This window comes from Penicillium oxalicum, chromosome III, assembly GCF_001723175.1.
Source record: "Penicillium oxalicum strain HP7-1 chromosome III, whole genome shotgun sequence".
Classification (NCBI taxonomy): Eukaryota; Fungi; Ascomycota; class Eurotiomycetes; order Eurotiales; family Aspergillaceae; genus Penicillium; species Penicillium oxalicum.
In genome coordinates, this window is record NC_064652.1 from 1,501,192 (window position 1) to 1,525,997 (window position 24,806).

A 24,806-nucleotide genomic window follows, 5' to 3' on the forward strand; every position below is an offset into this window, starting at 1 on the left:
TGGACGATGGTACCTCTGATGACGAAAGACGTTGGTACTACTGCACATCACCGGCTCTAGCGCGCCCAGGCTTCCAGGGGGGAGCAAAATATGCATCACTGGGTGGGATACAGGATACAGGGCTGTGCCCGTAGATGGTCAGTGAATAGTGAAGAAGTGCAGACTGCACAGTGGACTTGGGAGGAATTCTCTATTTTTTTTGTTCCGGTATTTTTTTTCTTGGCTATACGGACTCATCTTGACCACCGATGGGGGTCCTTGCACCGAGGTCCATGCATGAACCAGACAAGAGACGGGCGAACGAGGTACACAAGCGACAAAACCATCAAAGCCGCCTGGCGGGGGACGGAGGTATTTTTGATCCTGTCAATTCCTGGCTCGGGCTGGCGGACCAGACTTGACTCGGAAAAGAGGATTGCCAGTCAACACGACGCGAGTCAGTCCGGCATGCAGGCGAGGCCAGCCAACTTGCCATCCTGACGGTGACGGAGACGGAGACGGAGACTGAAGCGAGGATGCCAAGATGTGTTCCAAACTCGAGACATGTCCACTGCTCAGCTCTCGTCCCGTTTTTGGATTTTTGACTTTGGTGGGCAGTGCTCTTCGCTGCTTCAAATCCCTCGGACCCTCAGTGGAATCTTTGCTCCGAGATACACTATTGACTCTTCAGGATACGGGACCTGTGATCAATTGGATACTGGATCCCTGTGGACACAGGACACAGTGTCCAGTGAACCGTATTGTGTGCTGCGATATGTACACATATTTCACGCTTACATGGTGTCCCTGCTTACCCGAGCGTCCGATTTCTCGGGCCGTTCAAAATCTCCCTCATTCAGTAGGACAAGGAAATGGAACTCACCGTTCCAAGCTCTTCGGTTGCTCATGCGCGCGGGCTCTGGTGTTCAGGTTTGGGTCGAAGAGAACTCGACCCATCTGCCACGACTGAGTTGCCGAGCGACGATGCCTGCCTTTGATTCAGTCGTGTGCCTTATTCACACCTCTTGTTTTTTTTGGTCTTTATTTTTGTTTTTTGCCTTGTCGCACGGCTCGCTGGGTTGCACGAGCCAGGACGTCAGCAGCCAGAGAGACCAGATAATCCAGAACGCTCGGTGGATATCGCTGCCTCGGAGGAGGAGCCCCAGTCGAGCATGTTCCGTTGCTCCTCATTCCAGATGCACAATGGATTTCTTGGGATTTCCGGTCTGGTTGTACGGTGTAATGGTGTGTATTCGACTATGTATTGGACTACAATTTGTATTGCGGAACCGCGGGGTGGGTTGGTCGGGACCGTCTCGAGTGTACCAAGGTCCCAGGTGAGAAATAGAAACATGTGACCCCCCAATTAAAAAAAAAGAAAAAAGAAAAAGAGAAAAAAGAAACCAAAAGCAGGCGGAGAGGATGAAAAAGGGTCAATACAGACCCGGGTCTGTGGCACGCAGTCTGCTATTGGGAAACTGCCCCCATTCAGGATGCACTCGGCTGCATTGAGCGGGAAAGACAGCCATCTGCAGAGAGGGAGGGGATTTGGTTTCGATTTCTACTATGCCCGATGACAGCAGATGAGGATGATCTGGAGCCTGAACCTTGGGATCATGAGCTTCTTGGGAGGATCCTCGTTAACTCGTTGGTGCATGAGGTTCGTGCATCTTGAAACTTGGCTGTCTTCTGACTTCCACCCAGTCCAGAGAGAGATCTTCAAGACTGTGCTTTGCAGTGTGCAGTACACAGTCCTGCACAGCTGCACACTACATCTGGGTTACTGTGTCCATGGAATATACCGAGTCACTGAGGGGAACGACAGGATCCAGGACGCTGCATTCGCATTGAGTTCTTTACCAGTGCTGTCTCGTCTTCTCCCTGAAGTGGGTGTGTGACCGTGTGGAAGGCAAGAGGTGGACATGGAATGGGATAAATCAATTGAAAAATGGAATTTCTTTTCATTATTATTCTTGGTAGTGTATGAGAATTAATCCAGTTGATCCAGTTGAATAACCTAGAAAAATCCCTGTAATTCAGTATGTTTTTTAATTCGTCTTATTTGTTGTGAAGGATTTCTGACCTCTTACTCTCTCTCTCTCTCTCTCTCTCTCTCTCTCTCTCTCTCTCTCTCTCTCTCTCTCTCTCTCTCTCTCTCTCTCTCTTTTCTTTTTCCTTTTTCCTTTTTCACGTCTCACTCATCGTTCGCCGACTGACCTTTCAGGCTCACTAGGCCGCCCATCCCAAAAGTAGACTAGTGGAACCGTTCTATCGGGTCGGCCGGGTTTCTTTTCCCAAGCGCTCGGATGCGGCACTTGCCAAAATGTCATTGTTCGACACGCAGAACATGCTGACGCCGGGGGCTCTCGGATCGCAAGCAGGATGCGCAAAATCTCGTGGTTCCTTCGATACTGCGTCCGGGTAAAGCCCGCTAGGATCGCGTGGGCATGAACATGGGAATAAAAAAGACTTTTATGCGGAAGGTGGGGTGGGCAGCGGAGAGAAAAAGAGAAAGAGGATGGAAAGCATGGCGTGGATCTTAGGCGGGACCATGTCTCTACCATCCAGGATCCATGTATCTTCTCACACCCATCTGCTGGTCGTCTGTGTAGTCTGTCCACGCTACACACTACTAAGCACGAGCTGTGAGCTTAGGAGCTGTGTGAGCCGTGTGTATTGACCAGTGGAACTGGATCTGTCCCCGTTCTTCAATCTCCGTCGGCTGGAACCACTCTCCGTCGTGACCCCGTGGAAGGGCCTCTTCCGTAACTCTGATAATTTGAAATCATGAGTCAAAAAGAAAAAAAAGAAAGGAAAGGAAACATTCGACGTTTCGTGGTCCACTCCCGAGTCTCCATCTGATCATCACTCCCAAAATCGGGGGAGGGTTCCTCCCAGGAGGTCTGACGGGTGGAGAATCCTTCTGCTGGTGCATGGATCCCTCCCATCATTGCAGACCGAGCGAGTGCCAGACTGACAGCCGGGACAGAGACGGGAAAAATAAAATAATAAAAATGGGGGGAATAAAGGGATCAAGGCCAAGCAGAGACAGAGAGGGTGTATTAGAGAGAGAGAGAGAGGAGGAAAAAGAGAAAGAGAGAAAGCAAAGCCCAAGAATTCCGTATTTTTCTCAAAAGGATCGGCCTTTCCTTCCCCAATCGCATCGTACATGATTCACTCTTGAGTTGACCATCCTTGTTCGATTGCTCATGACACCAGGCCGATTGCCTTTTATTTGCTGGATTGTAAATAAGACCCTTCACCTGGTGGCTGTCGCCCGTCTTCCAGGATTGTAAACGGACTTCCTGGGCCCTGTTCTTCTCAGCCCTGTCCTGCCCTATTTGTCCCCGCCGGTTCTCTTCCCCGACGCTGCATCCAGATGGCGTGGTTGCTGGATCTCTCCCTCACTCAGTTGGGGCTATCGTTCGTCGCCGCGGGACTACTCTATACAATCGGACTGGCCATTCAACGACTATGGCTTTCCCCCATCGCCCACTTCCCCGGTCACAGGTGGGCTGCCCTCACCATGTGGTATGAATGGTACTACGACTCCTATCTCGAGGGAGAATACACTTTCCAGATCGCCGAAATGCATCGTCAATACGGGCCCATTGTCCGTATCAGTCCCTACGAGTTACATATCAACGACCCCGAATATATCGATGTGCTCTACTCGCGCGAAGCCCCTCGCAACAAATCGCTTCATTTGACAGGCATGTTTGGAGCGCCCGCCTCGGCATTTGGCACGGTCGACTATCGTCATCATCGTATCCGCCGCCAGCCCATGAACCCGTTCTTCTCGCAGCAGAGAATCCGTTCACTCGAGCCCATGCTGCGGGAGATGGTGGAGAAGCTGTGCGTGGGCATGCGCGGATGGATGCAACGACAAGCGCCACTGCATCTCTACCACGCATTCAACGCCTTCACCACCGACGTCGTGGTCGAATATACCATGGGCCAGTCATTCCACTATCTCGACGACCCGGATTTCAGTCCCCAGTGGTCCACGACCATTCAAGCCATTGTGCGCGCGGGCATGCAGTTCAAACAGTTCCAGTGGTTCATGGCTCTCTTCGAGCTGCTCCCTCGATGGTTGGTGCTGAAGATCAATCCGGACCTGGGACCTGTGCTGGACCAAAAGGCGGAAAGTATTCGACTGGCCAACCTGGTCATTGATAGTCAAAATCCCGAGAAAGTCACCGACAAAAAGGCCCTGGTCCCCCGGGGCACTTTGTTCCATGCGTTGCTGGAGAGTGACCTGCCACCGGAGGAAAAGGCGGCGCCACGATTGAGTCAGGAGGTGTTCACCGTCATTGCAGCTGGTGGAGAGACGACGGCCAAGAATTTGACCACCGTGTCGTATCACCTGTTGAGTAACCCGGACATTCTGGCCAAGTTGCGCGAGGAGTTGAACCGATTGGATCCGAATGGCACAGCGTCGTTGAAAGACTATGAAACCATGCCATATCTGGTAAGGGCGGGTTCTTTTGTCTCTCTCTTTCTTCTTCCTTTTTTTTTCTTTTTTTTTTCCTCTGTTTTTTTGAGTGGACCTGAGCGGAGGAGATCCTTTCATCTGGTTTCTCCGCGTAGAGGAGAGTATGGCCCATGTGTGAACTTGCTAACATGAATGATTCTTTGCAGACCTCGATCATGCTAGAGGGTCTCCGAGTCTCTTTTGGTGTGGCCACACGATTGCAACGCAGCTCACCCGATCAACCCATGATGTATCAAGATTGGGTGATACCTCCCGGTGTAAGTTGACCCTGTATACCTTTCAGAACCCCCCTCAACCCTCTCTGCAGTTTCATTTTCTCTTTTTTTTCTTTTGTGTTCTTCGGGGGAAGGAGAAGATCTCCTCTACTCCCCCAAGCAGATACAACATCAATTCTAACCTCCCATCTCAGGTCCCCGTCGGAATGACCAGCTTACTCCTCCACAACAACCCGGACATCTTTCCCAATCCCGAGAAATTTGATCCAGAACGGTGGATGAATCCCACAGAGCGACACCGACTCGAAAAGTACCTCCTCGCCTTCAGTAAAGGATCTCGACAATGTATTGGTATCACGTATGTGGTCCCCCACCCTCTCCTTGGAATCCCTTCACCTCCAACCCTATCTCCCGTCTACCTCTTCCCCTATCTTTAACCAACCCATGACTAACCCCCAACTCCTCCCATCGCCACATAACCAGCCTCGCCAAAGCCGAGATCCTCCTCGTCATCGCCACGATATTCAGACAATTCGACATGGAACTCTACGAGACCACCTATGAAGACGTCCGCGTGGTACGGGACATGTTCAACGGACATCCGCGCAAGGGCAGTCCCGGCGTGAGAGCCATGGTGACCGGGTGCAGGAAAGAGCTCCAGCAGCCTGGGGCAGAACAATTGATGCGAGGCTAGAAAATTGATCATCCTCGTCGCACACGGGAGGCCGTTGTATGCTTTTGAGTGAGGTTCTCACATTAACAGGCTAGGCTAGGCTAGGTTAGGTTTAATAGTGTTGTACTGGACTGGGATTCATCATTTGTCTAATGGAATTGAAGGATTACTACATGTACATATGGATGAGGCTAGGTGGGTTTAAACTTAGGGATGGTATCAGCCCCCCCCCCCCCCCGAGGGCGAGTGAATCATTTTTTTTTACTCTTCCAATCGGGGACCAGAGGAGGTGGCCAGGCGCGGGTGGGTGTGTTCGCGGTATACATTCGATATGTACCACGAGTTGGTACAGGTAATTTCTCCACGCCATTGGAAAAGCTCGCTAGGTCGCTAGATCATCACATCGCTACGTCTCTCTCGTCCCTCTCGCCCGGTGAGATGTTACTCGGTGATATTTACAGTACGCGCACTCTCTGGACACAATCAGACTGGGACAATGTCCATTCACATTTAAATTGCCTGGACCAAAGGAGCACGGCAGTCGTCAAAAGCAAAAGAGCCAGCACTGCAAAATCAACATGTATATGATTGTGGAGGGTGTGTATATGCATCCAGAGTCCACCATTAGGCTTGGCGTGCGATCAACGGGGAAAACAGGGTCTCGTGTAGCATAAACTTCATGGGCCAGATCAAAATTGGCCATCTCGGGCCCCCGGGGACTTGGACACATCGACGAGAGATCTCGCTGAACGGGTGCATGTCAAACGAGGGGGGAAAACACTAAAGGTAAAAATGGGGGAGCAAGAAAAGGAAATAGTGGGAAGGTAGAGGACGGCGGGGGTAGCTCCAGCCACTGCGAGCAAGATTTACGGCTCAGTGGTTGTGGAGGGGAATCTGGAGAGGAAGAGAGGAAGGGAGTGGGAGGGTAAAGAAGGAGAGGAAGAGGAGGAGATGAAGGGGGAGAAAAAAGTTGAGAAAAACGGCGGGGATGGATGGACATGCTCAAAACTCGCAACTTAAAAGCCCACAAATCAGATCGAATTGTTACATGTATCAACAGACAAGAGTCATGACATGACATCAGAGACGGCGCCTGCGCCGCAGAATCATCCACGACTGGACATTAGTCCTCGACGGATGAATCAAAGGAAAATGGAACCCAATCTCTTTCTTTGGGCGTGGGCGCGGGGGCGAGAGCGAAAAGATGGACCCAAGGATTTGGGAAGCGACAGCAAGGTCTTCACTTTCATTCTGCTTGCCAGGATGGAGCCGCCGCCAGATCGTCATGAATCGGACTCGTGGCCACCTTGTCCAAGGCCACGGCATGCAGTGCTGGCTTCTCCGGAGCGGGTGCCTGGCCGCCGTTGCGGCGCTCAAGTTGCTTGGTGACCCATTCTGCAACCTCCGCGTCCTCGGTCAAGTTGGATGGGGGCTGACGGCGGGTGGGCGATTCGGAAGGTCCCGAGGCAGCCTCTTCGCCATTGGTCTCGGTCGGCGGTTGCATCAGAGGGGCCAGCCAGGGATGGCGAAGGAGCATGTTGTAGTTTGGTCGATTCTTGGGAATTTTGTCGAGACACGCGCGGACAAAGGCGTGCGCCGAATCGGAAAATCCATCCGCAGGCAGCGTTGGAGGTTCACCGTGAACGATTGCCTAGCAAGTCCCACACGAGTTAGTCTGCCGCGATCAAAACCCGGGACACTGCGATTGGAGACGAGTGAAAGGGCGAGGAGGAGGAGGAGCGAGAGGGGAAACTTACATGCAGTTGGCTGAAAATGTTGGTAAAGGTCTCGGGGGGGTAAGGATAGCGGCCCATGGCACATTCAATGATCGACAGTCCCAAACTCCAAATGTCGCTCTGCACGCTGTAGGTTCCGGCACTGGGGGCACCCGACTGCTGCATGCCGCCTCCGGCAATTCGTTCGGGCGCCATGTAGCTTTGGCATCCGATGTTGGTCTTGGCGATACTGGCCACCAGGTTCCCGCTGACACCAAAGTCACAAATCTTGACCTGACCTTTCGTGTTCACCAAGATATTCGTGGGCTTCACGTCTCGATGAATGATGTTATGTTCGTCCTTCAGCGCCTTCAGTCCCATGATGGTGGAGAGAGTCACTTTGCGCAGGATGTTCTCCGGAACGCCACCTTCGTAGATCTTGTCGATGGACCCTCCATCCATGTACTCCACACACATGTAGACGGCCCCTTCTTGGAAGAAGGCGCCGTAGAAATCAATGATGAAGGGCGAGATGCATCGGTGCAAAATATCCAGCTCCATGATGATCTGGGCAAACTTGGCCTCATCCAGCTCCAAACGGATTTCCTTCATGGCCATGATCACACCGGACAGGTTGTCATGCGATCCGTTGGTGGGGGTGTCATCCCCTTGCCCGACTGGACGACTGACAATCCCGCTTAACCCGAGGCCAGGTTTGCGAAGATGCGGGCGACTGTGACGGACCTTGTAGACGGTGCCGTAGTTACCCTTGCCGAGTTCATCCAACCGGTCCACCTCGTCCAGGGAAATCTTGAAGCTGTGCCCTGACGAGAACTCGACACCACCCCCGTGCAAGATGGCCTTGTTCTTGAAGTTCAACGTGCCCGCTTTCGTGTCGATAAACTCCGAGTACTTGCTAAAGGCCGAATCGCCATTCTGGCTCTGCTCCGGCTTCTGGTCCGTGCCATTCGGGGTGGGCGCGGGAGATGCTCCCGTAACGTCCGACAGTTTGAGACCGGGCTTCATGCGTTTGGCCGCCAATCCACCGGGGCGGGGTGACCCCGGAGACGACACGGGGCCCGGGATCGCCGGTGAGGATGCCCAGTTCTTGTTGTTGGGACGCATGGCGCCCGGGATGCGGCCGGCGAGCGGACCGCCCGCGCCGTTCTCCTGCGAGATGGGGATCGAGCCCGTGGACGCCGCATGCGCAAGGGGCACACCTTGCCGGGACAGCGAAAAGGCCTTCATTTTCGCCATGATATCCTGATTCAAGCCTCCGACCCCTGTGGAACTCATTGACGCCTGCAGGCGCGGCGGCGTTCCCGCTCCGCGCCGCGCCGCATTGACCTGACCCAGATGCGTGGACGAGGGTGTGATCCCGACAGAGGGTTCCCGAGGACTCGATAACGCCGGCATGGAGGCATGGTGGGTGTGATTTTGAGGCGAGTCCACTGGCGTGGACACCGTGGGCACCGCGGGCTCTGCACTGGACGCCCTGGGGGAGCTAGGGGAGCTGGGGGAACCGGGTCCGCTGGTCTCCTCCTGAGGGGTCTCGGTGGGGGAATCTTGGCTGGCGTCCATCCTGCTTTGATCGCGTCCGGTGACGATGCGTTCAACGAAGGAGGAGATGACGGAATACACGACAACACCGGTCGGAAGAATTGGATAAAGGAGGCCGTCGTGAGCTCGGGGAGGGGGAGGGTGACGGCGCAATGCCAGATCACTCAAACGGGAGTGACGACAAGGGAGGTCCGGATTGAGGGGCGCGCAGTGGAGATACCGCTCAGGTCGTTTGGCGATCGAACCCCGTACTGATCGTTCCAAGTCGATGTGATCCGGTCGTGGCAAGCGAGGCGGAGGAGGGGAGGGGGGGGGGAAGGAGGAGGAGAGGGGGAGAAAGTGTAGTTTGCGAACGACCAAGTTGGGGGGGGGGGGAGAAGTTGAAAGAGGGAAAAAAAAGTGGTCAGCGTGCGCGAGGGGGAGAGCAGAGATGTCACCCGTTTGGAGATGCCAAGGAATGGGAAAAAAAAAGAGCAATGGACACGCTGAGATCATGTCACCAGGGTTCCAACTTGACCCAGATCCATCCAGGAAAGTTGCAAACACCCACTCTGCAGCGATCCATGAAGGGAAAGGAAATTAATATCCAGAAATAAATAGACGAATAAAGACAGAAAAAGAAACTTGGAAGAGACTAGAAGCAGTTGGAAAATACCCGTTCTCATCAATTCTCATTGCATGGTCACGTCTCTCCAGGTCCTATCTGGTATCCAGCCACCATCCACATGAGGTTCTCGTCCAGACTCCCGAAGCCACACGCGCGACAAGAGCGCACGACACGAGAGTCGTGGACTCGTGAACGATAAGGTGGGGGGGGGGGGAAGAGTGGGAAAACGGGGATCCGGCGTGGGACCAGCACTAGGCCCAAGACTGGCCAGCAAAAGGTGGACTCTGGTGGACTGGTGGCATTGACATCCAACGGTGAGTTTGAATAAACAACTATGCTGGCCAACCTTCCAGCAGAGGAACCGGCACTACAGGACATGACTACAGTGGAAGACTCGCACAAGTTTGTCGACTGTCCAAGAGTCCGGTGGTACAGCGTCCAGCTCGTGTCGGAGTACAAGTCGGGTGTCATGTGTACACGGACAGTCTTGTAGAGACCGTCGTGACATGTCAGTCATAGGATGCAATGAGCAAGAGAGTGTACCCTGCTCCGAAGGTGACAAGTGTGTACCTCTGCCTCGCTCGCGATCTACCCGGGCTCGGTATGAACTATGAAGTTACAATCGCATCAAGACCGCCAGTCAGACCACCAGTCGTGATTACCGCTGGAAAACGTGGGTTCTCGTTTTTCTCCCTTGGCCTTGTCCTTGTCCTTCTGTCAACTCCGCCTCTCCGCGCTCTCGGGCACGTCAACTGCTCGCCCGGGCAGTCGGCTGTTGCGTGGGTCCCACTACAATTATCCAACTTCCACCGTTGCCTCCGAGGCTCTCTATAGATGTACTCTTCTCTTTCTCTCTCGCACACACACACACTCTCTCTCTCTCTCATGAACGAAACAGATCACAGTCCCCGAGTCAATAAGGGTGCCGCTGTCTCCCAAAAATATGACGGGATGCATCCCGTCGGCCGGGATATCCCTACGATTGATCCGACCAGACGCCTTCGCTAGAAGGCCATGATCGTGGTGATCGTAGGGATCGTAGGGATCGTGGTGATCGTGGGTAGCGGGCGTGTCTCACGGTTGGCAGATCCCTGATTCAATCATCATTTGGTCTTGACCCTTTCTTGATACTCCTCATCTTGGCTTCTTTGGAGGGGAGGGTGCTTCTCCTCCCCCTCAGACCCCACTCCATGTCCACTCACGACGACTTGATCATTCTTATGATGATTGACAGCCAGGTTGTAGTTTTTTTTCCCCATCGTGCGTCACTGCTGCTCCATCGTGCAGGTGTCGCTGTCATCCTCAGGGAACCCTCCCCGAGGCCCGGGTGGACGAACCGACCAATCAAATGCGGTGTGACTGAGATTTAAACCCGGCCCAAAGCCGGTTTTGAAGGATTGCGAACGTGTACCCTGTCCAGGAAATTGAGGCTGACCCGACCAGGCCTCGGGGTTTTGCTCTTTTGAGTCTATCAATTGATGGTGCAATCATGGCAAAATGTCAAGCCATGAAGGGGGAGCCCTTAGTACCACCTGCACGACTCACACCCCACGAGGGCGAGCGGCCTTTTGTTGGTGTTCTAACCCGTGGAGGGAATGCGAAATCGCCCTGAGCCTGGTCCATGCAGAACGCCGACACCGACTACCCCAGTCATGTTTCCCATGGACATACCCACGCCTCGTCGGGCACGTTCACGGTTCAGGTCGACTCGACTTACCACCAAAGAAGAAGGTTCCCCCCCCCCCCCCGACTTTCCCCAAGAGAGATCCCATGGTCATTGTGCCATGTCCTCCTAGACCCAGACTTCCCTGCTGTTCATCTGTTCTTGATCTGCTTCCACTTCCCGACACACCGGAACATACCGAACCCGCTGCCGGGACCCGTCGCAATGGGACAGGGGAAACGTCAACCATCAGGATCCATGGCCCTCAGGTGGCGTGGTATCGTGGTATCAGTCAACATGTCAAAGATTTGGACCTTTTTCCAGCGAGGCAAAGCTACAAAGAATCTACCAGTCCTCCCTATGAGGACATACTCCATAGACAGTCATGAAGAATGATTCTCTGCTGCTAATTCTCATCGATCGACCCCTCCTGCCCAGCCGCCGAATCCCAATAAATCCTCATCCTCAGGGTCCGTTTCAAAATCGAAGCGCACAAGATCCTCTTGGTACGGGATAAAATACTGACTCGTCACTCTACATGCAACCCACTGTTAGAAAGTCTCACCTCTTGCATCCATACATCTCATAATAAAAAAAACAAAGGACTGACCTCGCATGCTCAGAGCTTGCCTGATATCGGTTCAACGCGGCCCGATCGGCATGATAACTCACCAGCGCATAGTGGAAGCCCTTGCTTTTGGAGGCCGGATCGGTGATCGAGGGCCCACCCACTATCAGGCGTTGGTGTTTGACACATGCCAGATTCTTGAGAGACTTGAGTTCTCGGACAAAGGCCGCGCGGATGCTGAGCTCCGTTTCGCATCGGAACTTGAAAAGTACTGGTGTGCACTCGGGTCAATGAGATGGAGCTGCGGCGCGTGCTGGCCATGAACCAAGGGAACGGGACCGAGAGCATACCGATGTGAACGATGGTCATTGTTCAAGGTTGATGGATTTGTAAGATTAGGTATATGGTGAATCGGTGAGGATGGTCGAGTAGATGTGATGGGGGTTTTTGGCTTTCTTTAACCTTGGAGACTTGTGAAGGTGCGCATGCATCCCGTAGGTAGTTTATTATAAGCGGGAATCATCCGTTCGTATACTCCAGGGACATACTCATAAGTTTCCATCCAGACGACGCTCGATCACAGCTCACTATATACATATTAACATATATAGCTTTTGTCTGGTGGCTGAGACCTGAAATAAATGGCTCTCAAATACAAAAAGATTTCAAAAGACTTTCTTTTGTTTTCCTACTTGTTTGACCGAGTGGCTGGAGAGGGTGATGCTGTCAGGTCAGATCGTGTTCCGATTTGGGTCTGATTGTCGAGTGCCCGAGGAGCGGCGGGAGGGAGCCTGGGGTTAGTCATCCTGAGTGTCCAATCGGAGGAGCCAGTCAGCAGTACTCCATTCAAAGTCCCGCCCGATGGATCAGGCGGATGAGCGCCGCACATCCGCAAAATGTGTGAAGATCCTCGTCGCTTCCCCTGCATGTGACAAATGAAATCCGGCTACAGTGGGTAATGGGCCACACCGTCTTGCATTGTCAATGAATGTCTCGCCGCGAGGAAGAAACAGGGCCGCATGTCGACGATGTCAAAGGCGCAAGATTCGCTGCAACGGCGATACTCCCACTTGCGGTGCTTGTCGCAAGGCCAACGTACCATGTGTCAATGAAGGCAAACAAGAAGTGAATCGTACGTAAGTACTGATATGTATACCTCGCGGTCCCTTTACCTCTGGTGATGGTAACGAACCCGATCGCCAGATATATTGCCAACTTGCAACGGCGGGTCCAGTGGCTAGAGTCGCTCGTCAGAGAGCAAAGGGCTGATGTCTGTCTCGAGGATGGGCCACCTTTGACTGTTAATGAAATCCAACCCAATGAGAATCACGGAGCATCTGCCGGTGACCAACATACAGGAGTCGCGATTGCTCGTCCGCAGGCGCAACTGGTGCCCACGAGGAATGATTCGGACTCACAGCCTCAGTCGAGGCAAGCTCACGAGATCGGCCTCGTTTCGTTATCGTCAGGCACGGTGCCACGATACATTGGCCCTTCTAGCGGCTATTTTCTCGCCAGTCTTGTCTTTTCCAATGCTGGCCGTCGATCACAGCCACCCGGCAATCCCAACGGCACAAACTTGGTCTCGTTGTCATCGGACTTATTCAACAGTCATGCTTCGCTTCCCTCTCGGAAAAAAGACGCGATTGAGATTTCATCTAATTACTTCTCGACCGTCCATTTACTCTATCCTTTCCTCCATGAGCCCTCACACATGCAGCGTCTGGACAGGGTATACGCGACAGAATCGTCCCCGGATCTTGTACCCTCGGATGCCTTCCAGGTGTACATGGTGCTCGCAATAGCCGCATCCGACCTTTCTCGCCGCCTCAAGCTTTATTTACCTGCCGAAGGCTATTATACAAGCGCAGCTTCTTATTTTGAGCGAGCGTGTGCTGACGGGTCCATGGAGAGTCTTCAGAGTCAACTTCTTCTCATGGTGTACGCTCTACACAATCCGTCGTGCGATGTCAATGTCTGGGGGTTGAATTATCAATGTCTAGCCTCTTTGATTGACCTGGGGCTTCAACGCGATGTGCGCGCCTCTTCAAACTTTCAGATTTCATTACTAGAGCAAGAGATGAGAACCCGAATCTTCTGGGTTGTATACACCTTTGACCGCGCGCTGGGAACAATGATGGGACGACCTATCGGTGTGAGGGACGAGGCCTGTGAGCTTCGTGTGAGTTGAATGACCGAGGGATTTTTTGCGGCTGTTGGGTTTGGCTGCTAACTTTCGTTTAGCTCCCCTCTGATATATCTGACGCCCAGCTTGCGCTTGCCAGTGACCTGGTTGATGAAAGACCTGCCGACCATCCCCCATCCCACATGACTTTCTCGATTCACCTTTTCAAGCTATCGCGGCTGAATTCAGAGATCAAATATGTTATGCACAGTATCTGCCGTGATCCACCTAGCTATGCGTATCCTCCGATTCTCAACATTCATCAATGGCAGAAGGACATGGCCCAACGCTTAGAAGTGTGGCGCACGCAAGTACCTCGTTCTGCTGAGCATCCCGTGATCTTCCAGCTATGTGAATGCAAATATCACGAAATGATGATTCTCTTGCTCAGACCCAGCCCTGGGATTCCCGACCCTCCGGAGGACTCATTGAAGGAGTGTTTCCAGCATGCGACACACCTCATCCGTGGATTTGGAGACCTCTACAAGCAAGATACACTCCTTTACAGTAGATTTGTTGTGCACTCGATCTTCCTGAGCACACTTTTGATGCTTCATTGTCTCTGGAAAATACCACGACTTGCATCGCAGGTGCAGGTTCCCGACGTGGTCGCCGACACGGGAATCGCAACAAGTCTACTCAGCGGTATCGGTGAACACTGGGCCGAGGCTACCAGGGCAAGGGATTGTATTCAGGAGCTTTCGAGCGCCACGATCCAGCGCCTTCTTCGATTCCGAGCGCCCGATCTGTCATCCCGCATGGTGCAATCCTCGCCTACTGCAGGGACCACTGCCGCGCCGAGTGATACATGTACATTGAGTGCATCATCGACAGCTCGGGCGGACGGTCCTTTCAGTGGAGCACCGACTGATCTTCCTCTGCATGCAACCTTTCAAGGAGCAGAGGACTTGAGTGTCAATCACGCGGGCTGGGTGGATGATTCATGGTCGGGACTGGTCATGGATTTTGCGGGGGCTTCTGACTTTGACAGTTTTGTTCGACAGTACTTGGATCCCGCTTCAGGCTTGTTTGGGTGAGAATTGCCGGTTGTGGTCATTACCTGCAGCTTTGGGAGTTCTGGCGTCATCGTCGGAGGGAAGATGTATTTTCATTTCTACAAGCCATCGTGGCGGGTGTGATCAAAAAGACACATGGTGAATTCTCCTATTGCTTGTTTTGTTTCATGATAACAATAATAGCACACGTATACACGAAGGATCTTTAAGGCCTCTCGGCCATATCCAGTCCAAACCTGTTGAGCTGGATCAGTACTAAGGTATTCTTTGAACAACGCGATACACAGGGACCCAAAAAATTCTCCTAGAACGATAATATCTACTTAGTTCAGAAAAAGATACCGTCTGCATCGCAGCCCCGTAACAGCACCCATACTTTCAATTGATCTAATTGATCAAGGAAATCATGGGGTTATATAACAAAAATATACTGGATTACTCCATCGGGCGTATAACTCAGTTGGTAGAGTGTTCGCTTTGCATGCGAAAAGTCTGGCGTTCGAATCGCCATTCGTCCATTTTTTGTTTTCCCTTTGAAGTGGAAAGTCCCCGTGTTTTTTTGGTTCCGCTCTGGCCCCGGGTCCGTGGAGCTCAGCTAGCGCATTTAGTCCCGTCTGCCTTGAAGCGTGTTTTGTTTCCCTTGATTCCATGGTAATACCTGTTGTTATGCCCGTTTCACTTTTAGTTAGAGCCTGAAAGTCTTGATTATTTATTTATAGTTGATAATTTTTTGATCGGGGGATTCTTTGGTCCTCGGGTAGGTAAGGTTCCGACTGATCAAATGCTGAGTTCGGGGCTAGTGTGGTCCATTTGTTTTGTCCTGTGCAAACTCATGGCGTATCAATGTACCCACAATATATCCAGGACCGGGTTCCGTAAACAACTAGGTAGCAGGTAGGTTGGAACAGTCGATGGCTTCCACAAGGAGGGTTCAGGATATGGACTTTGACGAATAATCTAATAAGTCTAGGGCAAAGTACACATATCGACCCATTTAAAGCTATAGAACACCTGCGTGACGTAGAAAGTACACCCTTAGAGTTGAAAGTACTGGTATATCCTCTCCGAAAGTGGCCACACCTAGGACTGGTCTACATTCCAGGTAGGTCAACCACTAGGTATGATGCGGACCTCAAGAAGTTCCAATCTAACTGCAAATATAACAGGCTCCACCCCTCTCATTTCAATGGAGTACTCGGAGGTCCACCTGCATCGCCAAATAAACATAGAGTGTCCCTCAATGGATTCTCGAGACCTCGAGCACATTAACCTAGCAGCATCCAGGGCTATACAACGATTGCAGATCGGGATATACTAGAAGAATCATGACCAGATGCCTAACTCAAACCCCCAAAGGGTCGGAACTCCTGGAAACACCCACAGACGCTCATCCGGACTATAAATGAATAGAAAAGAAAAAGCAAATAACAATCAAGTGGTAAACAACACACCAGCCAGGCCCGAATAAACTTGCCCTACTGAATACAGAATCACAACAAAACAATATACTGTGAATTGTGAGACTGCGAGAAAGAGTGGTCGCCAAAATGAGTATAGAATTCGGTTACCCGCAGATTCACGCACAGCGAGTAGATATACGGAGGTGGTTGTTGACTCAAAAGGACGCAAGTCACAAGGTAAAGACCTGATATCACAGGGATGATCACCGGACGAATCACTAGGTATTGCCTTGATTGGAGTTGTCAATAATGGTCTATTGAGCTTGGAGGATTGCTACGGCAAAGCGGGAGTTTCCCAATATTGAATCTAGGTACGACCTGCGAGAACTACGCGCTTGACAGCGGTGTCCAGGATCAATAAAATTGGCCTCAATACATGCTATTTTCTATCCAGCTAGGAACAGCAACAACATTGATAGAACATTAAAGATACTGGAAAAGTGGACAGTCTTTCAAAATCTATGTAACCGCGAGATCATTTAAGCACGTAAAGATGCTAGTTGGATATCTAAATTATTGAAGAGATATCATCCAAAGGGCGTATAACTCAGTTGGTAGAGTGTTCGCTTTGCATGCGAAAAGTCTGGCGTTCGAATCGCCATTCGTCCATTTTTTGGCCTTGAGAAATACTCAGCCGACAACGTAAGACACACAGTCAGCAAATCTTACAGGTTCCTTCCTTTCTTCTTTCTTTTTGTTTCCCAAGAGGCATCCATAATCAAGTCAGTCCATCACATAGCCCCCGCCTCAGTGGAATCCCATGGACCTGCGTCTGCTAGAAACCCTCCAGCATCCTTTCCCACGCGTCCCTGTTCGGCGGAGGCCTTCCGCAGCGGACATCATCCGCTCCTCCACCCCCCCCACTCTTCATCGTCCCCCGCTGTTTTTTTTTCTCTTATACATGGCTGCATTGAACTGTCGACCAGAAAGAAGACAAAACCTGTAATCTACAATATCCTCTCACACCACCCAGTCACCCCTCTGAAGACATCAAAAAATTACAGAGGCAAAGAAAAAAAAAAGTAACCCAGTGGCACTACTCTCGCGGTATAAAATCACATTCAACATGGCCGAACAACCTTCCAGCCCAGCATCCACACCCAAACCAACAATGCACTATATCCAAGCCACCGATCTCCAAAAATTTGTCACTCAGATCCTCATCGCCAACCAAACATCCCCCGACCATGCCGCCATCGTAGCCAAATGTCTCGTCGCCGCTGATCTCCGCGGCGTAGACACCCACGGCTCCAACCGCATCCCCTCCTACATGGAACGGATTCGACAACAAGCCCTCGACCCAACCGCCTCACCCACCCTGCGCCAAATCACCCCCGTCGTCGCACAAGTCGACGCCCACAATGGATTCGGCTTTGTCGCAGCACACACGGGCATGGCGCGAGCCATTGAAATGGCCCAGACCTTTGGCATCGGCATGGTCTCCGTCAAGCACTCGAATCACTTCGGCATGTCGGCATGGCTGGTCCAGCAGGCGCTCGAAGCGAAGATGATGAGTCTGGTCTTTACCAATTCTTCACCTGCACTACCGGTCTGGGGTGGCAAGGAGAAATTGATGGGCGTCTCGCCGATTGCATGCGGTGCACCTGGTGGAGACGTTGCGAAACCGTTGATTCTCGACATGGCGCCTTCGATCGCGGCACGGGGCAAGATTTACAAGGCGCTGCGACGCGGGGAGCGAATCCCGTCGGACTGGGCCCTTGATGGAGATGGGAATCCGACGGAGGATCCGGCGCGGGCTCTCGAGGGAGTCATGTTGCCCATGGGAGGGCCCAAGGGGTCCGCGTTATCGATCATGATGGATGTTTTCTCGGGAGTGTTCTCGGGAGCGGCGTTTGCAGGACATGTTGCGAATCCGTACGATCCGTCCAGACCGGCGGATGTTGGACATTTCCTGGTGGCTATCAAGCCGGACTTGTTCATGAGTATGCAGGAGTTCGAGGAGCGCATGGCGTATCTGTATAAGAGAGTGGTGGAGTCGGAGAAGATGACGGGCGTGGATCGGATTTATTTCCCTGGGGAGATTGAGATTCTGACCGACGAGAAGCGACGGGTAGAAGGTATCCCGTTTGCAGCAGCCGAAGTGGCCGGGCTGAACAAAGAGGCTGAAAGAGTCGGCGTTGCACCGTTGAAGGTCAGCCGAGTCCAGTGATGGAGAACTTGTGGGCGAGACCGGCTCGCGATGTGAGGCGGTCCAATCTACAAGCTCGCTGCCACTTGAATCATGTCGACGCAACGACTGGACGTCGTGAAACCAATCCGACATGCCGCGAGATTGCGATCATAAGCAGCTGATCATTCAGACGAACCTCTGCGAGACTACATACTGGAGACATCTGGCTCATGGAAAGCCAGAGCAGAGCATATATCCCATTTGCAAAGACCACGAGGGATTTTTACGGTACACAATCCCCGAGGCCAGTCATTTCCAAGGAAATGACTCGCAACGCACCTACGAGGTGCCTTTCCTTGCTCAAAAATGTATTATTTGTCAAGTAGAATGCGGTAGCAGGTCAGCCATGGGTACTATTCTACCATGCAGGCCTTGAACAAATTGGGATGTGAAAGCCGGACAAGATGATCAACTACAGATTATGCAAGGGAACAATCTAAGCAAGAGTTCAACTACCGAAAACGCTGGTATTGGGGCCCAGTACATACGATTTGACGGAAGTCACTTAGCATCATAGTTCGGCTCATTTGTTTCCCCTCGGTCATAACAGACCATAACCTCGACCTCAAGCGTGTAGAGCAGCAGAGCTTGGAATCATCAAGCCTTATTCAAGCAAGCGACTGGCAGCATTTCCTAAAAAGCACCCGAGTCAGTCAGTGGCATGTGCGCCATGCGGATCTCCGAATCGCACAAATCCTGGAAAGAAGCTGCGACAGCAACAACATCGGAAAACTGCAACATGCATGAAAAAAAAAAACACCTGCCTCACCCCCTCATAAGTTGCTATGCAAGAATCCCCTCCACCACGAGGCACTTCCGAGATCATTCCAAAAAGAAAATCAGGGCTGACGAACGCGAACGCATACGATGCACGCTGACAACCAACTAGAAGCGGAACAAGAGACAAGAGCATGACTCTGCATCACGGAATGAATTATCAGCCCAGCAGAAAGAAGCCAGGAGCCAGGAATTAAGAGACCAGCCTTCCATACAACACAGAGCAGCTGATAAGCTGAATACAAACACACGCCATTCCAGCCATTACATCTGCTGAGGTGGATCGTGGAATGGAAACGAAAAAGGGTCACAAGATTGATCCCCCCAACGAAGACAAGAGCAGCGCTTGGGGGAACTTCCAAAAGTCCAATCATACTTGACAGCCGGGAGATAATAATGACAAGAAGATGAAAGGGATCAAAACTCCGCCCTCAGGAGAACGAGTTTATCGGCGACACAAGAGGTACATATTAGCAGAAGGGGGAATTGAAGCGATATCGGAATAGGCCAAATAAAAGTGTACAAAGGAAATGTATTCGAAACATAGGAAAAAAACATGCTAGATAAAGGAAAACAAAAAGGGAAGAACAATTTCAAGGGAAAAAAAACACACACACCCGACGGCCAAGGAGGTCCTCTCGCTGCATGTACGGGATGTGGGAAAATGAGCCAAAAAGCAGGGTATCACATGTGGGACTTCAAGAAAAAACCATGCTGCTTTCTTCTATTCTCACGCTCTTGCAGATGTGGTGTGCAAAGCAAAGTTGAGTCGCTCTCAATGCAGCAAAAAGAGAAGCAAAACTGCACTTCGTCTCCCAGGCGGGCGGAGACTGGAGTGGGTATTGTCCGTCTGTGGATTTTTCACGAGCGCTGTGTTATCGAACGATGGGCTGGGAGAGTTCCACGCTTTCCAGCAAAAGAAAAATCGGAGGGAGGAAGGAATGGATGATACACAATAGTTGATGGATCACTCTCCCGCACGAGACTTGGCACGCCTGCGGAAGAAATCCATGACCTTTCTGGCCGGACCAGAGCTGCCGGAATGATGTGAGCCGTCCCGCTCATATTCATACGCATCCGCGAACTTCCGATGACTTTTTTGCAAGACATTAGGTCCTCGTCGACCGGTTTGCATAGATTGCCGAGGAACATTGTCATATGTATTGTTGCCGTTGTTGTAATCGTCATAGTAGGTAGGCTTTGAGGAATATGTGTAGTTGCGATTCGAGTACTCGTCATTGTTGTTGTAGCTCGGCTCGGTGGATATGGCACCAAAGGTACCCTGCGGTTGGTCGAACCGGTTCCCAAGCTCTGCAAATTGCTGGTCGATTTGGGCCTCATAGCTCACTGGTTGAGGATCCTGGTGATCAAAGTGGGGTTCGACCGGGCCCTCGCTCGCCGCGCCCCTGCCATCTTCAGCTTCGTAGCTCGTCGCTTGGGGGCGTGGCTGGGACACATTCACGGGCGAGCGCCGTGAGCCCATCGGCTCTGCCGTGCGTGGCGTCTGGGATACCTCCTCAGGAGTCTGGTCGCGACCGGAGGAGAAAGTGCGGAAGGAGAAAGACGACGGGAGCAGCGAGAATCGACGAGCTCGCCCGTCACCAGCCTGGCTCGCTTTGCGGCCGTGAGCATACTGCATTGACCGCCGTGAATCCATCGAGGTACGAGAGTCTTCCCGCGGCAGTGGGTCTCTCATGCTGGTTGGAGGGTAACGCCTGTTCTGACGATCGCTGCGAGGATTGGCGTTTGACGGCGAGTTGCGACTGCCCAGGATGGAGCCTGAACGTCCAAACAGCTTCTCGCCGAGACTGGAAACAGTGTTTGACCGCTTGTGGCCCTTGGGAGGTTCCTGGCGAGGGGTGGGATTGAACGCCGGAGGAAGCTGTTGTGTGCTGGGCCGGCCGATAGAGGAAGCCGACGGCGGCGCCGGATTCTGTCCCAGAGTGAACTGGCCACTCTTGGGCTGAGCAAGGCGGCCTTCGGTATTAGTCGCCGTGACCGTTGGAGCCACCGGTTGGCCATATGAGCCCCGAGACGGAAGCCGACCCGTGTGGAAAGATGCCATTGACGCGCCAGTCGTCGGGCGAGCAGAAGAGTGCCCTGCAGGGGCAGTGGTGTGAGTACCCGTGAAGGCAGCCGTGTCCGAGGTTGATCGAGGGAAGTGCCCCGGCAGTGGTTTATCATAGCTGGCCTGAGGCTTCGCAGTAGCTCGAACCGGATAGTCTTTGGCCGGTGGAGCAGGGGGCTGCGACTCTTCGACGACAGCCTCTCGAGTCTGCGATTCCGAAAGCTCCTGGAGGTCTCCTCCTCCGCGGGCTGTCTGCGACTGAGGGGCGACATATTCAACCTGCACGGTTCTCCGCTTGGTATCCCGTGAGGCCTTGGACTTGTCGCTTGGGGATCCCTGCGAAATGTCACCCGCTTGGTGGTTGAGACCACCGACGACGGGCAGCGGGCCATGGCTGGTCTTGGGAGGCTCCCGAACGGATGCGCTTCGGGCAAGAGGAGGGGGGGACTGAACATTCGTTTCTGGGGGCGAGTGTCCTCGGTTAGTGATTGTGACGAGCAAGTGTGAAGATCCCCATCGCGCTGAGCGCTCTTACCGGTTGGAACCGTCGTGTTGGCAATGTCTGCCACGTCGGTGGTGCTGCTGGTAATGTGTGATACAATATGCGAGTACTCACTCAGCCAACTGTGGCGAGCAACTTCGAAGAGATCGGCACGTTTGCGAGGGTCGGGAACCAGAATCCGTCGCAGGAGATCACGAGCATGAGGGGTCACGTATTCGGGGAAGGTGAGAGGCGTGGTGACGATGTATTTGTACAGAAGATTGATGTTGTCACCATCCGGGTTGGCCGGGTCGTCGTCGAATGGCAGATAGCCTGCTAGCATGGCATACTACACGCATGACTGATGTCAGAAATTGCAATGGTTCCGTAGTCTCGAATCAGAGGACCAAGTCGGGAATCCGTCACGTACCAAAATGACACCACAGCTCCAGACGTCCACCTTTCGCCCAGTGTAGAGCGAATCACTCACAACCAATTCTGGCGCCGCATAACAGGGACTGCCACAGCTGGTCTGCATCAGATCTCCACGGCGATATCCATCGGGACCCAGCTTGTCCAAGCGCTTTCGCTTGACATATTCCTTGTTGGTGAGGTTGTACTCAATTTCCTCCTCCAATTGATCCACGGGGTTGAAGGTGTTTGCAAAGCCAAAGTCCGTGATAATGATGTTGCGATTCCTGTCCAGCAGCAGGTTCTCAAGCTTCAAGTCTCGGTGGACGATACCCTTCTTGTGCAGGTATCCCACACCCGATACCAGTTGGGCGAACAGGCGGCGGGCGGAATTATCTTTCAGGTAGCGATTGTTGAGGATGTAATCGAAAAGTTCACCCCCCGAAGCGTACTCCATGATGATGCCGATGTGACGGTCCGTCTCGACCATTTCATGCAGACGGACAATGTTTGGGTGGGCCAGGTCGCGCAAGATGGAGATTTCGCGGTAAATCTTGGGCAGTCGATTGGGATTGGAGCCCAGGGTCTCTCGTCGGATAAGTTTGATAGCGACCTGGATGCTTCCATCTCTTTTCCAGCCAAGCTTGACCTTTCCAAATTCACCTTCACCGAGGGTCTGGCCGAGGATGTAGGTGCCAAAGGTGGTCTCTTTGCGTTTGAGATCTTTTCCGTTGTTGCTGTAGTCGTGTCGACTGCGATATCCGGCACGATTGCCATCCTCGGGGCCCTCCGCACCATAGGAGGAAGCCGTCTGTTCGACCGCCATGGCCGCGGCGGGGGCACCACCGACTTGCCGCACTTGCTCCCGCTCTCTGTCTACCAGAGGATCACTGACCAACACCGAATTGATCACGGTGCTGGGCTCTCGCACTAAATCTGGCCCGGAACTGTCCTCCCTATCCGACTGCATTGGGCCCGAGAATTCTGAATTCGGCCCCCGTGACCTCACCGGATCCTGGGTAGACTCCTCAGTTGGCGCGGAACGGCGCGATCGCGTCTTTCCATTCCGATCTTCACGGGGTCGGTCACGAGTCTCTTTGCGATCCGAGCGACTTTTGCTGGAGCGGGAACCGGTCTTCTCTCCGTTGGGGCTGCGTCGGCTTTGTTGGGCAGATGAGGTCCTCGGCGGAGGGACTGGTGGGGAGCTTAACATATCGTGTTGATTACCGCGTGCATTCTTTTGTGACGGTGATGCGGTATGAGATGAGGTGGATGGCGCGATAGCAGAACGGGGCATATGCGGCGAATGAGAAGGGCTCATAGCCGAAGAAGCTGACATGCACGGCCTCGAATGGTTCGTTGTCTAGCTCGCCGGAGATTAGCAACTCAACTGAAGTGATCGCGTCCGCTTTGTGGACAGTGAGTGAACGTGCGCCCCAAGTGGTGTGCAGTCGCGTCGCATGACCTACCTTTCCAGAATAACAGCGAGATGCCGAATGAATAGGAAGAGTTTCGCGTCCGTTTTGTCAAGGAAGCTCTGCGTCGAGGGCCGAAGATTCTTCCGAAAGGACCACACGGCGTTGGAAGGCGGAGAGGTTGGGGCCTCGAAAGGTACCCGTCAAGAGTACACGCCTTGGCCACACAAGCTGTCACTGAAGATGGCGTTGAGAAGGTCAGCCCAAGTCTTGAGATTTGATGGTCCTGCGATCTAGAAGCGTGACTTTATTCCGATTAAGGTGTGGATGACAGGTGTGTGTGGATCAGAAGAATGAGGGGAAAAGCGCTGCGAGGAATGCTGCTGCCACGCTGGTGGTGGGCTAGTGGTCGCAGATGAGATGAAGAATGGTGGGGGGAGAATGATGCCATGCGGATTCCCCAGAAAAAGAATGGATCACAATCTGCAATTGACCGAACGGGGCGCGTCTCGGTGAGAAGAAGATAGGAGATCAACAGAAACGAGGACAAGATTACCTGCACAGCACGACTCAGCGAATCCCCCTCAATGCTTCTTTCCAGCCCACAGGGGTGGGGGCGGCGGCAATGAGCCAAAGAGCCCGAGACGGTCGCACGTTGTCCACGAGTCGGGGGTAAACAAACGCGACGGTTCACAATGTCTCAGACGTGGATCACGACTCTCGCGGACCAGAAGCAGTGATGATTCAATTGCGAATGCCAAACATGATCCAAGCCAGGGTACGGAGGGCGGAGGGGCGCGCGCGGACAGGGGGCGCGAGGAGAAAGGAAGCGGAGTGCTTTCGTGAAGTTTGGCCGTCAGAAGGGTTCGGCAAAAAAGGGGGGGCGGGAAGGCAAGCCTGGAAAGAAATTAAGGTAAAAAAAAAAGGGACAAAGAAGCACAGCCCGAACCGAATGAAGAGAAAGAAAACAAATCGGTCCCAGAACACTGAAGTAGCGGCCCCAAACTAAACCCGGCACGAAGGTGAGAAGAAAGAGTTGACCGAGTCGAGGAAGGGAGAGAGAGAAAGAGAGAGAAGAGGAGGAGGAGAGAGACCGAGACCGAGACCGAGCGGCAAGAGGAACACGGCCAACGCCCGGGCACACCAGCTCTTCAGCACTCCCAGGCACAAGCCAACGAGCAGGTTTAGGTGGGAAATTACCGTAGGCGCTACTTAGTGAACGACTAGTGACTTAGCAGGTGGACAAGGTTACAGCGGAACGACCCAGCTGTCGGAGGTCGAGCCGTCGAGGGCAGGTTCTTGGTATTTCGACGTAGACCTATTGATT

The 24,806-nt window shown here is 52.8% G+C and overlaps 6 protein-coding genes and 2 non-coding genes across 8 annotated transcripts; 5 read left to right on the top strand and 3 right to left on the bottom strand.

The window, feature by feature from the left end:
* Nucleotides 1-3,358: 3,358 nt before the first annotated feature.
* On the top strand, nucleotides 3,359-5,383 carry POX_c03999 (Cytochrome monooxygenase; the record flags this gene model as incomplete). The annotated part of the gene is made up of 4 exons (XM_050112884.1): nucleotides 3,359-4,450; nucleotides 4,621-4,731; nucleotides 4,884-5,047; nucleotides 5,173-5,383. 4 exons carry the CDS (start codon nucleotides 3,359-3,361, stop codon nucleotides 5,381-5,383), a joined length of 1,578 nt encoding a protein of 525 aa, XP_049970440.1.
* A 1,225-nt stretch (nucleotides 5,384-6,608) lies between these two features.
* POX_c04000 (MAP kinase kinase PBS2) lies at nucleotides 6,609-9,132 on the bottom strand (the record flags this gene model as incomplete). The annotated part of the gene is made up of 2 exons (XM_050112885.1): nucleotides 6,609-7,013; nucleotides 7,120-9,132. 2 exons carry the CDS (start codon nucleotides 9,130-9,132, stop codon nucleotides 6,609-6,611), a joined length of 2,418 nt encoding a protein of 805 aa, XP_049970441.1.
* A 2,188-nt stretch (nucleotides 9,133-11,320) lies between these two features.
* On the bottom strand, nucleotides 11,321-11,844 carry POX_c04001 (uncharacterized protein; the record flags this gene model as incomplete). The annotated part of the gene is made up of 3 exons (XM_050112886.1): nucleotides 11,321-11,441; nucleotides 11,518-11,746; nucleotides 11,826-11,844. 3 exons carry the CDS (start codon nucleotides 11,842-11,844, stop codon nucleotides 11,321-11,323), a joined length of 369 nt encoding a protein of 122 aa, XP_049970442.1.
* A 615-nt stretch (nucleotides 11,845-12,459) lies between these two features.
* Nucleotides 12,460-14,697, top strand: POX_c04002 (uncharacterized protein; the record flags this gene model as incomplete). Its single annotated transcript, XM_050112887.1, has 3 exons — nucleotides 12,460-12,611; nucleotides 12,679-13,657; nucleotides 13,720-14,697. The coding sequence occupies 3 exons, from the start codon at nucleotides 12,460-12,462 to the stop codon at nucleotides 14,695-14,697; spliced, it is 2,109 nt and encodes a 702-aa protein (XP_049970443.1).
* A 424-nt stretch (nucleotides 14,698-15,121) lies between these two features.
* Nucleotides 15,122-15,194, top strand: POX_tR069. The gene has a single exon. It is a non-coding gene; the product is annotated as a tRNA-Ala (tRNA).
* Nucleotides 15,195-16,672: 1,478 nt separating this feature from the next.
* Nucleotides 16,673-16,745, top strand: POX_tR070. The gene has a single exon. It is a non-coding gene; the product is annotated as a tRNA-Ala (tRNA).
* A 457-nt stretch (nucleotides 16,746-17,202) lies between these two features.
* On the top strand, nucleotides 17,203-18,306 carry POX_c04003 (uncharacterized protein; the record flags this gene model as incomplete). Its single annotated transcript, XM_050112888.1, has 1 exon — nucleotides 17,203-18,306. The coding sequence occupies one exon, from the start codon at nucleotides 17,203-17,205 to the stop codon at nucleotides 18,304-18,306; it is 1,104 nt and encodes a 367-aa protein (XP_049970444.1).
* A 1,765-nt stretch (nucleotides 18,307-20,071) lies between these two features.
* Nucleotides 20,072-23,385, bottom strand: POX_c04004 (uncharacterized protein; the record flags this gene model as incomplete). The annotated part of the gene is made up of 3 exons (XM_050112889.1): nucleotides 20,072-21,633; nucleotides 21,708-22,002; nucleotides 22,084-23,385. The coding sequence occupies 3 exons, from the start codon at nucleotides 23,383-23,385 to the stop codon at nucleotides 20,072-20,074; spliced, it is 3,159 nt and encodes a 1,052-aa protein (XP_049970445.1).
* Nucleotides 23,386-24,806: the final 1,421 nt, after the last annotated feature.